The 17,033-nt window shown below is 44.6% G+C and overlaps 1 protein-coding gene across 1 annotated transcript; it reads right to left on the bottom strand.

Moving 5' to 3' along the window:
- Positions 1-520: 520 nt before the first annotated feature.
- On the bottom strand, positions 521-3,030 carry LOC125552784 (cyclic dof factor 1). The gene is made up of 2 exons (XM_048716456.2): positions 2,684-3,030; positions 521-2,006 (listed from the first exon to the last, which is right to left on the bottom strand). Exons 1-2 carry the CDS (start codon positions 2,789-2,791, stop codon positions 780-782), a joined length of 1,335 nt encoding a protein of 444 aa, XP_048572413.2. The 5' UTR covers positions 2,792-3,030; the 3' UTR covers positions 521-779.
- Between the last annotated feature and the right edge of the window lie 14,003 nt (positions 3,031-17,033).

The raw sequence follows: 17,033 nt of genomic DNA, 5'->3' as shown, positions 1-17,033 counted from the left end.
CACATGATAAAATGTTGATCTACTTAAGTACGCTTCTGAGATATTCATATGACCATGGAAAAAAAATGATATTCATATGAGACCATGCATGGACTTGAAGATTTTCTTTGTGCTCATCTTTACTTATTGGTTTTCTTTATGCAGGACAGTTTGCAGTATGTGTGAAGGAGATAATATATTAGTTGTCACATTTAAGGTTAGTGGGTCATCCAGTAGTTGTCTATCACTTTCTTTCTTTCTTCCATGCCTTCCTCCACTTTTTGCATCACTTTCATAACCCAATTATCTCAACTATAAGGATGAGAAAACAAAGAAAAAGAAAGGGAGAAAGGAACAAATATATCAGATACTGTTTCTGCTATCTGTGCAAATTCTTATATTAGAAGAAATAGACAAATGGAAACAAGCTGGAGATATGCACATGGTATCACATTTCCAAGGATGCAATGGGCTCATTTTTGTTTGTTATACAATATAATCAGACAGCTACCAATTGTTTCGGTGCTATCACGCAAAGGTGTTCCTGCCAAATATTCCAATCAATATATCATATTTATCTACAGATACAGGAACTTCTGCTCCCAATCTTCCCCAACCCAAATAGCTATCTACAAGTTACCTAGTACAGCTACAGTTACATGATCTGATTATAGCTATGTTGAACACTTCATGTCTCTTATCTAGTAGTATACAATTATCTAATGTACAAAATTTCAGCTGTATCATGCTACATGGTTTTATAGTAGCAGAAGGCAGCATGAAGAATTTCCAGATGGTGCTCAAGATCTCTCATGGAAGTTGACTGAGCGTGACAGTGCAGCAGGGTTCCCCTTCAAGAATGGCAGGCTATTGTTACCTCTGTGGCTTGACGTCTTTGCCTCATCCTTTGGATCAAAAACCCTTGCAAGCTTACACCCTTTGCCATCATCCTTCTCCTCCTTGTCGCCCTTGATCCCAATAAGTGACCAGATAGAACTCCTGGCCACCTCATCTACGTCATCGATCCGGATCGTCTTGGGCACCCACACCTTGCCATTACCCTTGGTATCTCTTTCCTCATCACCGTCTCTAGGATGCTTTCGGGATTGGAAGCAACTGGACATTGTCGATACCGGAGAAGCAGCACTAGGTGGTGAGCTAGATTGACACTGAGACTGCGGCTGCGGCTGCGGCTGCGGCTGTGGCTGCCATGGAGTGTTCCAGGCTCCCGGAACCATGCAGCCCCAGTAGGCAGCAGCAGCAGCTGGATAGAATGGAATTGCTACGTTTGAGGGGAAATAGGCAGGTGGTGGTGCACAACTGAATGGCCACATGGCTGCCCCGTTCATGCACGGATGCTGCACAAAATTTGCGGATCTATCTGCTGCAACTCTCTCCCTCGGGTTCATTTGGCTCGACTCTTCTCCCTTTGCCCATCCTTCAGCAGAAGACCCTACTGACGGGGCATCGGTGTTCTCAGTCCGGGTTACCGAGCTGAGATCCTTTATGTGCTTCATCTGTTCTGAGACGTCTAAGGTGGACGCATCGGAGCCAAAGCTGAGCACCGTGCCGTTGGTGTTGACCGGGGTGCAGAGAGGATCACCGGGCAGAGCAGCCCTTATCCTCTGAAGGAAGTGGGAGGCGGCTGACAGACTCTTGCTCTTGCGGCGGCCCGCGCCCACAGGCACGTTGCGCATGGCGCCTCCGGCCGTCCAGTACCTCTGGCAGTTCTTGCAGAAGTGGCGCGGCTGGTTGATGTTGTAGTTGTTGTAGTAGCAGAACTTGGTGTCCATGCTGCTGCACCGGGGGCAGGGCAGGATCTTGTCAGGCTTCTTGAGCTTCTCCTTCTGGTTAGCCGTGTCGCCCTGCTCTTCATCTTGTTGATCTGCTGCCAAGTTCTTGGCAGCGGATGGGTCCTCGACGTCCACAACCTCCGGCTGCTGCGGAGGCGAGCCCGTGGAGTCCTGAGGGGCGATTTCTTGCACCTTCGGTTCAGCCGTGGCGCTGCTGCCTCTGTGCTGAAGGTCCTGTAAACATACAGAAAATCCCGATGAGGTCCTTTGCAATTCTTTTGCTGTGAATTTAGAAGTTCACACCCATGGTTTATATTCGGGTTATTGACCTGTGACTGCACATGCTATCTCCAAGTGTAAAATTTGACAAAAAAGTATTAATGTTTCGGTTCTTATCTGTTAGTGAAAAGAAGCTATGGTGCTTTAATTTGCAGTGGGTGATCTACTCAGAGTCTGATGCATCTCAAGCTCTGAAGTCCAGTAGGTTACGGCACCACATAGCAGTAGCCACTTTCAGCAAAATCCTTGGAAGCACGCGAAAACGACCCATTAAAAGAGGCCAACGCCTTTCTTTCCAAAGTCCAGATGATGTTCAGACAACTAGATCACGTAGTAGTACTAAAAACTGCTGCTATTAGAGAGCAGCAAAGGCGAAATTCTCTTGCTGATGGGAGCTAAACCTGCGTGCTTAACGCTTAACTGATGCTACTATCTCCCGAAATAGGCAAGGAACTCCATGCTTAAGACCCGATGACTAGACCGAATACGACTCCTCGCCATGATCAACTCCAAAGCCACAGAAAACAGGCTTCAAAATGAACTTTCCCCCCCTAGGCTCAGTAAATAAACCAATCAAAATTCCCAAGTTCCTATACAAGAACACGAAGGAGGAGGAGTGCATGAGCACCAACCTTGTCGACGACGTCTCCGGCGCCGGCGTCCGGCACGGGGATGGTCTTCCCGAACAGCTTGATCAGGCAGTCCCCGCCGCCTCCAGGCGCCGCCCTGAGCTGCCCCATCTATGTCGCTCTGTCTGTCTCTCTCTCTCTCTCTCTTTTCGAGGCTATGTGCTCCCCGCTGCTCCGTTCTTGGGAATTTTGCTTTCTTGGACCGGGCCACTGCTGCTAATCCCTACCGTGCGACGCTCGCTCGCAGACAAGGAGGAGCAGTAGGCGGCGAGGTATGGCGCGATGGAGGGAGGGAGAGATTTTTTGGCCTCCGGGTGGCTGGAGCTGCTGAGGGTGGATGGGATTGGGGATAGTCCGGTTTTAAGGAGGAAGAAAGGGGGGGTGGCGGGGGCCACGGGCGCGGGCAGAGAGCCACAAGTTGGGTTTGTGGCCTTCAGGGGTGCGGTTTTTGATTCGCTCCACCATCTCGCTTTTGCCCCCGCGTCGCCCTCCCACCCCCCTTCCGTGGCAACCCAACGCTTGGCTGAGGCTGGGCGCACATTCGCCTGTTTTGTTTTCCATCTCTCCCCCCTTGGTGGGTGCTTGCTGCTGGGTGAAAAAAAAATGCCCCGCTTGCTCGGTGTTATTCTTCCCTGGTCTCTCCTCTCTGGGCAGCTTGCGTGTGCAGTTTCTACCGTACGCTCCGTTCGTTTGGTTTGTATCAAGTCAAACTTCTTTGAGTTTTTTTTTGCGAATAAAACTTCTTTAAGTTTGACCAACTTTATAGAAACAAGTGCTGATGTCTTAACATCAAATAAACGTATAGTGTTAAAATATATGTTATGATGAATCTAATGGATTTAATTTGGTGTTGTAGATGTTGGTATTTTTTTCTACAGAGTTGGTCAAACTTGAAGAAGCTTGACTCGGGACATTCAAGTATTTTGGAACAAAGGGAGTAGCACGCCTCGAAAACAAGGGGAGTAGCACGCCTCGAAAACCGCAACGGGTTTAGACTTGTGCAGAGATCGATTGCTATAGGAGCTTTGGCATGAGGAACATTCAGGAAGCATGTTTCTTGGTTGAAATGGCTTCTAAAATTTGAGCATTGGTTGTTCTTGTCGAGTACTCGAAGAAGAGACATTTTCTGCCAACAGTTCCCACAATATCTGAGAGCATCTCTCTTTTTTAAGCACCCAGTAATTAAGTGTTTTCACCAAAATAACAATCAATGAGCTCATGGCTTTTTTATAATGTGGATGAGAAGGTGTTTCACCACAGAGAGTATATATGGTTTTGTTTGAATTGAGAGTATTTTTGAAGTTATGCAATGTGTTCACATAACATAGTTGTTCATCTTCTTGAAATCACATGTTTTTGTTTCCTGGCCCAGATGAAGGGAGCCTCAGAACAACTGCCCGGGCAATGTGGTTCCATGATGCAATTATAGTCAGCCACCATTGCAGGATAAACTTAAGGCAAGCTACCCACCGGTGGTGTGCCTTCAAATTGGGCACCCAAGAGCCACAACACATCATGAGAAGCCCTGCAAAAGATTGGGCATCGGAAGCCCTACAAAAGATTGGCATGTTCGAGATAAGTGCTTCGAGGTTTATGGTGGTGAGGTTGATCGTCAATGTCGGCCCATTTGATGGTGTGGTTACAAGGGCTCTCCTGGAGATGAGGAGGGGTTGGGGGCCAGAAGTTTGATTTGTGGTCTCAAGGGTGTGGTTTCTTATTCGCTCCACCATCTCGCTTTTGCCCCTGTGTCACTCACAACCCCACCCCCCCTAAATGGTAGTCAAATACTTGGTTGTGGGCATGCACATTTTTTCCTTTCTCGGTTTCCCTGTTAGCTTAGGTGGGTGCTTGTTGTCATTGCATGGAAAATGCCTTGTTTGTTACTTGGTGTGTCCTCTTTGGGCAACTTCATGCGCGATTTCATATCAAAGCAAAACACCTTTCCAAATGGTTTAGGCTTATGCTTAGGCTAACAACCATATAAAATTAGGTACAAAGGAAGTATCTAGAAATATGTTTTTGTTTGAAAGAACTTCTGAAATTGGAGCATTAGTTGTTGCTCTTGACAAATCAAAGATGAGCATATTTGTAACAGTCCACCTAAGTCCAGGAAGCCTCATTTTGAAGCTTTTAGCTAATCAACTAGGCCAGCCATAGAATATAAGCCCATGGTAAATTATCTCTTTTAATATAACATATTAGAAGTTGTTTCGCCCTACATTTTAAGATCATGTTTGGATTGAAGGTATTTTTTCATAAGTTTGTCTAAACACGAATCTTTCATTTATTTGAAACCATGTATAGACATTAGGAGACCTAGCTAGATCGTGAAAGCCGCTTAGAAGATGTTGAAGCAATTTTCTGCCAACACTCTGCATAAGTTCGGAAAAGCCTCTTTCTAAGCTTGTCATTGATGGACTGGAGCGGCCTTGGGAAGTAAGCAAACGGTAAAATAGTTCCATTGAAATAAAAATCAATGAGCTCACGGGTTTTACATAATGCAAATGAGTAGGGTTTTCACCATGGAAAGTAAGATTTTGTTTGGATTGATAGTGTTTATGAAGTTAAGTAATTTGATGGTTTTCTTTTCAAAGCTTGCCTAGAGACGAGGAGGGGTCGAGGGCCAGAAGGTTGATTTGTGGCCTCAAGGGTGTGGTTTCTTATTCGCTCCACCATCTCGCTTTTGCCCCTATGTCACTCACACCCCCCCCTCTTGCATGACAGTCAAATACTTGGTTATGGGCATGCACATTCCTTTTTTGGTTTCTCTGTTAGCTTAGGTGGGTGCTTGTTGTCATTGCATGGAAAATTCCTTGTTTGTAACTTGGTGTGTCCTCTTTGGGCAACTTCATGTGCGGCTTCATACCAAAGCAAAACACATTTCCAAACGGTTTAGGATTGTGCATATGCTAACCACATAGAAAATTAGGTATAAAGGAAACACCCAGACGCATGTTTTTTGTTTGAAACAACTTTTGAAATTTGGGCATTAGTTGTTGATCTTGACAAATCAAAGACCAGCATATTTGTAACAAGAGTCCACCTAAGTTTAGGAAGCCTCATTTTGAAGTTTGTAGCTAATGAATTATGTCGGCCATAGAAAATAAGCCCATGGTAAATTGTCTTTTTTAATATAGCAGATTAGAAGTTGTTTCACCCTACACTGTAAGATCATGTCTGGATTGAAGGTATTTTTTCATAAGTTTGTCTAAACACGAATGTTTCATTTATTTGAAACCATGTATAAGCACTAGGAGACCTATCTAGGTCATGAAAGCCGCTTAGAAGACGTTGAAGCAATTTTCTTCCAACGCTCTGCATAAGTTCGGAAAAGCCTCTTTTTTTAAGCTTGTCATAGATGGACTGGGGGCGACCTTGGGAAGTAAGCAAATGAGTAGGGTTTTCACCATTGAAAGTAAGATTTTGTTTGAATTGAGAGTGTTTATGAAGTTAAGTAATTTGATGGTGTGGTTTTCAAAGCTCGCCTGGAGAGGAGGGTCGTGGGTCAGAAGTTAGATTTTTTGCCTCAGGGGTGTGGTTTCTTATTCACTCCACCATTTCACTTTTGCCCCTGTGTCACTCACAAACCCCCTTGCCTGGCAGTCAAAAACTTTGTTGTGGGCATGCACACCTTTTCCCTTTTTCGGTTTCTCCGTTAGCTTAGTTGAGTGTTTTTTGTCCTTGCATGGAAAATGCCTTGTTTGTTAATCAGTGTGTCCTCTTTGGGCAGCTTTGTGTGTGATTTCGGACCAAAGCAAAACACCTTTCCAAACGGTTTAGACTTACGCATAGGCTAACCGCCATTGGAAAGCATGTTTCTTGTTTGAAACAACTTCTATTATTTGAGCATTATTTGTTGCTCTTGTCAAGTTGAAGAAGAGCATATTTGTACAAAGAGTCTACATAAGCGTTGGATGTCTCCTTTTCAATCTTGTGGCTACAGACCTCAACCGACAATAGGAAATAAATCCATGATAAATTCTCGCTTTTAATATAGCAGATTAGAAGTTGTTTCACCCTACACTGTAAAGATCATGTTTGGATTGAAGGTATTTTTTCATAAGTTTTTTTATGGAATGTCTAAACACAAATGCTTCATCTATTTGAAATCATATATAGACACTAAGGGACCTAACTAGGTCATGAAGGCCACTTAGCGGGCGTTGAAGCAATTTCCCACCAACGATCCACATAAGTTTGGAAAGACTCTTTTTTAAGCTTGTTGTTGATGGACCAGGGCGGCCTTGGGAAGTAAGCACATGGTAAAAAATCATGCAAATAACAATGAATGAGCTCATAGATTTTTTTAATGTGAATGAGAAGGTCTTTCACCATGCAAACTTTGTTTGAATTGAGAACGTTTATTAAGTTAAGTAATCTAATGGAGTGGTATTCGGAGCTCGCCATAAGATGAGGAGTGGTCGAGGGCTAGAAGTTGGATTTATGGCCTTATGGATGTGATTTCTCTTTCGCTCCACCTCTCGCGTTTGTCCCTGTGTCACTCAAAAACCCCACTTGCATGGTTGTCAAATACTTGGTTGTGCATGCACACATTTTTCCCTTTTTGGTTTCCCTGTTAGCTTAGGTGGGTGCTTGTTGTCATTGCATGGAAAATACTTGTTTGTTAATCGGTGTGTCCTCTTTGGGAAGATTCATGTATGATTTCGTACCAAAGCAAAACACCTTTCTAAACGTTTTAGGCTTGTGCATAGGCTAACCGCCATAGGAAATTCAGTATAAAGGAAGCCTCTAGAAGTATGTTTCTTGTTTGAAATGGCTTCCAAAATTTAAGCATTGGTGTTGCTCTTGTCAAGTTGAAGAAGAGCATATTTGTACCAAGATTCCACATAAGTTTAGGACATCTCCTTTTGAAGCTTGTAGCTAATTAAAGACCTCAGCCAGCCATAGGAAATAAATCCATGATAAATTCTCGCTTTTAATATAGAAGATTAGAAGTTGTTTCACTCTACACTGTAAAGATCATGTTTGGATTGAAGGTATTTTTTCATTAGTTTTTGTATAGAATGTCTAAACACGAATGTTTCATCTATTTGAAATCATGTATTGACACTAGGGGACCTAGCTAGGTCGTGAAGGCCGCATAGCGGGCGTTGAATCAATTTCCTACCAACGGTCCGCATAAGTTTGGCTCTTTTTAAAGCTTGCTGTTGATGGACCAGGGCGGCCTTGGAAAGTAAGCACACAGTAAAAAGTTTCATGGAAATAACAATCAATGAGCTCATAATTTTTTAATGGAAATAACAATCGATGAGCTCATAATTTTTTTAAAGCTTGTTGTTGATGGACCAGGGCAGCCTTGGAAAGTAAGCACACAGTAATAAGTTTCATGGAAATAACAATCAATGAGCTCATAATTTTTTTAATGTGAATGAGAAGGTCTTTCACCATACAAAGTGAGAAATTGTTTGGATTGAGAGTGTTTATTAAGTTAGGTAATCTGATGGTGTGGTTTTCAGAGCTCGCCATAAGACGAGTTGGGGTCGAGAGCCAGAAGTTGGACTTATGGCCTCATGGATGTGGTTTCCTTTTCGCTACGCCGTCTTGCTTTTGTCCTTGTGCCACTAACCCCACTTGCATGGCTGTCAAATACTTAGTTGTGAGCATGCACACATTTTTTCCCCTTTTCGGTTTCTCTGTTAGCTTAGGTGGATGCTCAGATCCGAACTTGCCGTACTCCGGCCCTTGTGCCGCATTGAAGTGGGCTGACCACCCGTTCGCGTGGCCTGGCCGCGGCTATATAAGACGTGCTCCAGTGATGCACATCTACACCTCTGTATCTACGATCCCCTCCTCCTCTCCGATGCCGAAGTGAGGATGGTCCACGCCGACAGGTGGTGGCGGAGGGAGTTCATCCTCAAGTGGATCCTTGCGCTGCTCCCCGTGCTCCCCGAGATCCTCGGCATCGGTAGTCCGCTCCTCCGGCAAGGAGGAGATCATCCTCTCCTCTGGGGACGAGGAGGACCAGTAGCTGGAGCAGCGGCCTCGCCTCCATGAGGAGGCGACTCTAACGTATGAAGAATTCATCTGTCAGATGGAGATCATGACGGAGCGCTCGCTCCGTCAGATGGGCTCGGCACCACCGCCATCGGCGTGGGTCAATGAGGAGGCAATGTCCCCTTCGCGCTACCGCATTAAGCCAGAGCTAGTGTCCCCACCCCAGCGAGTCTAGGAGGAGCCCGTCTCCCCTCCCGCGTAGCCATGACCATGGTGTCCAAATTGGACGCCATGTGAAGTACGAGTCCGCCGCCAGGGCTCCGACGGTGCTGGCAAGGGCAAAACCTCCCACGCCGGCAAGGGCAAGACCGCCCCAGGGCTCCACCGACGCCATTGGCACTACCCTTGGGGGCACTCTACACCGCACAACAGGAGGCGGAGCGGCTACATCGCCAGTGGCAGGTAGCCGCAAGACAAGGCTGTCGCAGCGTGATGTCTACTACACAACTTGTTCTTGTAGACTCGTGTTGGGCCTCCAAGCGCAGAGTTTTGTAGGACAGTAGCAATTTTCCCTCAAGTGGATGACCTAAGATTTATCAATTCATGGGAGGCGTAGGATGAAGATGGTCTCCCACAAACAAACCTGCAACCAAATAATAAAAAGTCTTTTGTGTCCCCAATACACCAAATACAATGGTAAATTGTATAGGTGCACTAGTTCGGCGAAGAGATGGTGATACAAGTGTAGTAATGATAGTAGATATTGATTTTTGTAATAGGAACAATAAAAAATAGCAAGTAAGCAAGTAAAAAAAGTGAGCACAAATGGTATTGCAAACGTTTGAAAATAAGGCCTAGGGTTCGTACTTTCGCTAGTGCAATCTCTCAACAATGCTAATATAATTGGATCATATAACCATCCCTCAACGTGCGACGAAGAATCACTCCAAAGTTCCTATCTAGCGGACAACATAAGAAGAAATTGTTTGTAGGGTACGAAACCACCTCAAAGTTATCCTTTCCGATCGATCTATCCAAGAGTTCGTACTAAAATAACACCAAGTTATCCTTTCCGATCGATCTATCTAAGTGTTCGTACTAAAAGAACACCATATGATACACATCAACCAACTCTAATGTCACCTAGATACTCCAATGTCACCATGAGTATCCGCGAGTTGATTATATGATATGCATCAAACAATTTCAGATTCATAATACTCAATCCAACACAAAGAACCTCAAAGAGTGCCCCAAGATTTCTACCGGAGAAACAAAGACGAGAACGTGCATCAATCCTTATGCATAGATTAGCCCAATGTCACTCGGGAATCCACGAGATGAGTGCGAAAACACACATCAAGTGAATCAATATGATACCTCATTGTCACCACGGGTATTCATAGCAAGACATACATCAAGTGTTCTCAAATCCATAAAAGTATTCAATCCGATAAGAACGAAATCTCAAAGGAAAAACTCAATTCATCACAACAAGATAGAGAAGGAGAAACACCATATAATCCAACTATATTAACAAAGTTCCGATACATAAAGATCGTGCCAAATCAAGAACACGAGAGAGAGGGAGATTAAGCACATAGCTACTAGTACAAACCCTCAACCTCGAGGGTGGACTACCCCCTCCTTATCATGGTGGCCGCCGGGATGATGAATATGGCCACCGGTGATGATTTCCCCCTCTAACAGGGTGCCAGAACGGGGTCTAGATTGGTTTTTTGTGGCTACCGAGGCTTGCGGCAGCGGAACTTCTGATATAGGTTAACTTTCGGGGGTTTATGATTATATAGGATTTTTTGGCGTCGATTTCACGCGAAGATGGGCCTCAGGGGGCCCACTGGCGTGCCCTGGTGCCTTGTGGGCAGCAAGGGGGCCCCTCTGGTGGTTCTTTTCTCCATTATTTCTCTTTTCTTTAAAAAAACTCGTCAAAAAGTTTCGTCCAATTCTGAGAACTTTTATTTCTGCACACAAAAATAACACCATGGTAGTTCTGCTGAAAAGAACGTCAGTCCAGGTTAGTTCCATTCAAATCATACTAAAACCATATATAGTTTTTGTAAACATGGCATGTATACTTCATAAATTATAGATATGTTGGATACGTATCATGGCCCTTAGGCGCCCTTCCTTCGCTGGAGGGACGTGGAGGGACGACGATGACAAGGGCGGGATGGCAACGGCGGTACGACAGGACAGGGCGATGACGCGTACGAGGTGGTCATCTAGTATAAGATTTAGTATTTTTTACGTTTTTAGTTAAACATTCGAAATATCGACCTTTTATGTAAATTATGTTTGAATTTTAATGAAATCCACCATGTTTGCATGAATTTTGTCTGGTTAGTTCAAAAGGTTGGTGAAATGTCTGCGGGCAGCGTTGGATGGCCGTCTCCCGCATCCATATCAGCGGACTGGTCCCCCTATCCGCGGATGGATACCAGAGCATATTTGCGGGTCAGCGTTGGAGATGCCCTAAGCACCCAGTAAGTGTTTTCAACAAGATAACAATCAATGAGCTCATGGCTTTTTTTATAATGTGGATGAGAAGGTGTTTCACCATAGAGAGTATATATGGTTTTGTTTGTATTGAGAACGTTTTTAAGTTATGCAATGTGCTCACATAACATGGTTGTTCATCTACTTGAAATCACATGTTTTTGTTTCCTGGCCTAGATGAAGGGAGCCCACCAACTTCCCGAGCAATGTGGTTCCACGATGCAACCATAATCTTCCACCATTGCGGGATAACCTTAAGGCTAGCTAAGCTACTCACCGACAGTGTGCCTTCAAATTGGGCACCTAAGAGCCACAACGCACCATGGGAAGCCATGCAAAAGATTTTGCATCGGAAGCCCTACAAAAGATTGGCATGTTCGAGATAAGTGCTTGGAGGCTTATGATGGCGAGGTTGATTATCAAGGCGGCCAATTTGATGGTGTGGTTTTCAGGGCTCTCCTGGAGACAAGGGGGGGTTGTGGGCCAGAAGTTTGATGTGTGGCCTCAAGAGTGTGGTTTCTTATTCGCACCACCATCTCGCTTTTGCCCCTGTGACACTCACAAACCCCCATTGCATGGCAGTCAAATACTTGGTTGTGGGCGTGCACACAGTTTTCCTTTTTCGGTTTCCCTGTTAGCTTAGGTGGGTGCTTGTCGTCATTGCATGGAATATGTCTTGTTTTTTACTTGGTGTGTCCTCTTTGGGAAGCTTCATGTGTGATTTCGTACCAAAGAAAACTCCTTTCCGAACATTTTAGGGTTGTGCATAGGCTAACCACCATAGGAAATTTGGTATCATGAAAGCATCTAGAAGCATATTTTTTGTTTGAAACAACTTCTGAAATTTGAGCATTAGTTGTTGTTCTTGACAAATCGAAGATGAGCATATTTGTAACAAGAGTCCACCTAAGTTCAGGAAGCCTCATTTTGAAGCTTGTAGCTAATGAACTAGGTCGACCATAGAAAATAAGTCCATGGTAAATTGTCTCTTTTAATATAGTAGATTAGAAGTTGTTTCACCCTACATGGTAAAGTTCATGTTTGGATTGAGGGCATTTTTTCATAATTTTGTCTAAACACGAATGTTTCATTTATTTGAAACTATGTATAGACATTAGGAGACCTAGCTAGGTCGTGAAAGCCGCTTAGCAGGCGTTGAAGCAATTTCCTGCCAAGGTTCCGCATAAGTCCGGAAAGCCTCTTTTTTTGAGCTCCTCGTTGATGGACTGGGGCGGCCTTGGGAAGTAATAAAACAGTAAAAAAGTTTCATCGAAATAACAATCAATAAGCTCATGGATTTTACACAATGCAAATGAGTAGGTTTTTGAACATGGAAAGTAAGATTGCGTCTGGATTGAGAGTATTTATGAAGTGAAGTAATTTGATAGTGTGATTTTCAGAGCTTGTCACGAGATGAGGGGGGTCGACGGTAGAAGTTGGATTTTTGGCCTCAGGGGTGTGGTTTCTTATTTGCTCCACGATCTCACTTTTGCCCCTGTGTCACTCACAAACCCCCCTTGCGTGGCAGTCAAATACTTGGTTGTGGGCATGCACACTTTTTTCCTTTTTTGGTTTCTCTATCAGCTTAGTTGCGTATTTTTTGTCCCTGCATGGAAAATTCCTTATTTGTTAATCAATGTGTCCTCTTTGGGCAGCTTCATGTGTGATTTCGTACCAAAGAAAAAGACCTTTCCAAACGGTTTAGGCTTGTGGATAGGCTAACCTCCATTGGAAAGCGTGTATCTTGTTTGAAACAACTTTTGAAATTTGACCACTAGCCATTGCTCTTGTCAAGTTGAAGACGATAATATTTTTACCAATAGTCTACATAAGTTTAGGAAGTCTAATTTTGAAGCTTGTAGCTAAAGACCTCGGCCGACCATAGAAAATAAACCCATGATAAATTCCAGCTTTTAATCTAGCAGATTAGAAGTTGTTTCACCCTACACGGTAAAGATCGTGTTTGGATAGAAGGTATTTTTTCATAAGTTTCTTTTATAGAATGTCTAAATAGGCATGTTTCATCTATTTGAAATCATGTATAAACAGCAGGGGACCTAGCTAGGTCGTGAAGGCCGCTTAGTAGGTGTTGACGCAATTTCCTACCAACGGTCCGCATAAGTTTGGAAAGCCTGTTTTTTAAGCTTGTTGTTGATGGACCTGGGCGGCCTTGGAAAGTAAGCACACGGTAATAAGTATGGAAATAACAATCAATGGGCTCATATTTTTTCTAATGTGAATGAGAAGGTCTTTCACCATACAAAGTAAGACTTTGTTTGTATTGAGAGTGTTTATTAAGTTAAGTAATCTGATGGTGTGGTATTAAGAGCTCGCCATAAGATGAGGAGGGGTCGAGGGCGAGAAGTTTGATTTATGGCCTCATGGATGCGGTTTCTTTTTCGCCCACCATCTTGCTTTTGTCCATGTGTCACTCACAAACCCCGCTTGCATGGATGTCAAATGCTTGGTTGTGAGCATGCACACATGTTTTTTCCTTTTTCGGTTTCTCTATTAGCTTAGGTGGGTGCTTGTTGTCATTGCATGGAAAATACCTTGTTTGTTAATTGGTGTGTCCACTTTTGGCAGATTCATGTATGATATCGTACCAAAGCAAAACACCTTTCCAAACGGTTTAGGCTTGTGCATAGGCTAACCGCCATAGGAAATTCGGTATAAAGGAAGCATCTAGAAGCATGTTTCTTGTTTGAAACTGCTTCCAAAATTTGAGCATTGGTTATTGCTCTTGTCAAGATGAAGAATGGCACATTTGTACTAAGAGTCCACGTAAGCTTAGGAAGCCTCATTTTGAAACTTGTAGCTAATGAACTAGGTCGGTCATAGAAAGTAGGTCCATGATAAATTGTCGCTTTTAATATAGCAGATTAGAAGTTGTTTCACCCACATTGTAACGATCGTGTTTGGATTGAAGATATTTTTCAGAAGTTTGTTCTATAGTTTGTCTAAACAAGAATGTTTCAATTATTTGAAACCATGTATGGACACGAGGGGACCTAGCTAGGTCGTGAAGGCCGTTTAGTAGGCGTTGACGCAATTTGCTACAAATGGTTTACATTTTTTATAGAAATGGAGGAGGACCCTCGGTCTCTGCATCTGGACGATGCATGTATCCAGTTTATTAATTATTCACACAAGACCTTACAAAGTCATACAACAGTCAGACTAAAGCCACCGTCTAGGCAACATCTGTCACTACTTCTATCCAGTTGATGAAGGGATGCTGATAGTCTGGACCTAATATCAAAACAGACCTCGCAGCCAAACCTACCATCTAAGACCTGAGGTCCCAACCAGGACGCGTGCCGAGTATGGGGCACCCACCAGTCTGGCGCACTTCTCAACCAAGACGCTTGCCGGGTGTGAGGCCGCCGCAGCCACCTGCCACCAATCCATCTTCAGTGTTGTACTGTTGCATCAACCTTGCCTGGTCTAGCTGTCGTCGACGCCACCATGACGCCAGACAGCGCCACCTCCCTGTGCGAGTCCATCTCCACGCATCAGACGTCGAGTCTTCACGACGCCATGCTGCCGGGATCCGCCGCCATCAGTGTGTAAGCTGAAGCACAACTCCACCAAAAAGCCTTCCACTGGTCCCTCGATCCATGTACACCTCCATGAATGACACCCCCAAGAGGGAAACGACACCATAGCACCGTCGTCATCTGATCTACTGATCTAGGGTTTCCCCCGGAGGTAGCATAGAGTGGCCTTGAACTTCTCCACGGTGATGCCTTCAAGAAGGGAACGACGCAGACAGCGCCGCCACCGCCGGCCTTGGCAGCTAGCCGAGAGCAGGTTTTCACCCAGATCTGTTCGAAGATCCTCCCTCAAGCATCTCGTGCACGGACTGCCGCCATCTCTGCCGGGGACTGGACGAAAGGGATCCAGGTCGCCGCCGCCTGACCGGCCATGGCACCACCACGGTGCCTACAGCCGGCGCCGTCAGGCCCACCACGCTCGCCTGTAGATGCACACCAAAACTGCCGGCCCGCCCAAGCCCATCTGGGCAAGACCAGATCGGCGATCTCGTCCGCCGCCACAGGGGCGACTCCGCCGCGGGGAGGTTGCGCCTCCGCTGCCGCCGCCGACACACATGCCGTAGGGATACCGCCGCTCCTTGCCGCTGGATCTCCGTCGAACGATGCGCCGCCGCTGCCCAGAAAAAACGCCATCACCGCGCGAGGGATAAGGCCCCGCCGCCGCCATCATAGGCCGGACTTCGCCGGTGAGACCTCAGGCGGCGGCAGGACGAAGGAGGCGAGGGGAGGGGGCCTAGGGCCGGCGGCGTGGTCGCTCCCGTGTCGCCTAGGGTTGGTGACGCAGGGGTGGGTGGATCTAGATGTATAAGAAGATACTAAAGTGAATGATTGTGGCAATGTCCAAAAACTAAAGGAAAAGATAAGTTCGGAAAGCCTCTCTTTTTTAAGCTTATCGTTGATGGACTGGGGTGGCCTTAGGAAATAAGCACATGGTAAAAAGTTTCTTTGGAATAAGAATCAATGAGCTCATGGATTTTTTTAATGTGAATGAGAAGGTCTTTCACCATACAAAGTAAGATTTTGTTTGGATTGGGAGTGTTTATATTAAGTTAAATAATTTGACGGTGTGGTTTTTAGAGCTCGCCTAAAGATTAGGAGGGCCACAAGTTAGATTTGTGGCCTCAAGGGCGTGGTTTGTTATCCGCTAGATCATCTTGCTTTTGCGCTTGCATCATTCGCAAACACCCCTTGCATGGCAATCAAATACTTGGTTGTGAGCATGCGCACATATTTTCCTTTTTCGGTTCCTCACATAACGCCTAGGTGAGAGTTAGTGGGTGTTTTTTTGTGTTGCGTGGGAAATGCCTTGTTTGATGGCTTGTCCGGTTTGGACAGTGTGCGATTTCTCTTGTACCAAAGGGGATATAGTACCCTTCCATAGGAGGTTCGGCATGAGGAGGCCTCAAGAAGCCCGTTTCTTCTTTGAAACAGCTTCTAAAATTTTACAATTGAGTTGTTAATCTTGTCAAGTTGAATAATAGAGCTTTTGTACCTTATAGAGTTTGTATGGGTACGCGTCATGATTGAGCTAGTCAGCTACTAGCTGTACAATAAGGGCCGCAAAAGGAATAATAAAATGATATACCTAGCACCAAACATTCCGGTAAATTTTTCCCATGGCAAACTCAGGTGCATACGCTCTTTGATAACAAAACAAAGGAAGGTAGACCACCTTTTGTCAGACTCACTGGGTCCCGACCGGGCAGAAATTAAGTTCTATTTTCATATCCATGTTTCTCACGTCGAGGGCTTTCAAATAAGATTCATTTTAAATATGTTTTTAAAAAATTGAAAATAAATGTTAAGTTTCCACTCTTTAAACTTAATACGAGCAACAGTTAAATTCACGGTCTTTTACCTACAACGGACAAAAAATGCCTTAAAATTTTATGAAACTTGGTAAGAGTGAGCGAGAAAATCATAAGTTTCAGACAAAATATCTTAAATTTCAACGATTGAAACTTAAAACTTACTGCGCCCTCTGTGGGTTCCAACTACTTTATAAATCGCGAGACAATCAAGCGGCCGGTCATGGATTGGTAGGTGCGTGCCCCTGCGAGTTTCCGGTTAATGTTTCCCATGGCAAAACTCAGGTGCATATATACACTCTAATAACGATACAATATAGGGGTATCTAGAACTCATCTAGATGAGATATAATTTGGTCCCATTTACTTTGAAAACAAGAACAGATACAACCCACGTCAACACACACACATCTTATAGCATCACATCCAATGGCTATAAAAAATGAATGAGACCAAATTATATCTCATCTTGATGAGTTCTAGCAAAACTGTACAATATAAGGTAGACCAGCTTTG

This window comes from Triticum urartu, chromosome 4A (assembly GCF_056163025.1).
Source record: "Triticum urartu cultivar PI428250 chromosome 4A, HENAU_Tu73, whole genome shotgun sequence".
NCBI classification, from domain to species: domain Eukaryota; kingdom Viridiplantae; phylum Streptophyta; class Magnoliopsida; order Poales; family Poaceae; genus Triticum; species Triticum urartu.
Note: the sequence above shows the minus strand (reverse complement) of the source record. Positions and strands in the feature narration are given on the sequence as shown.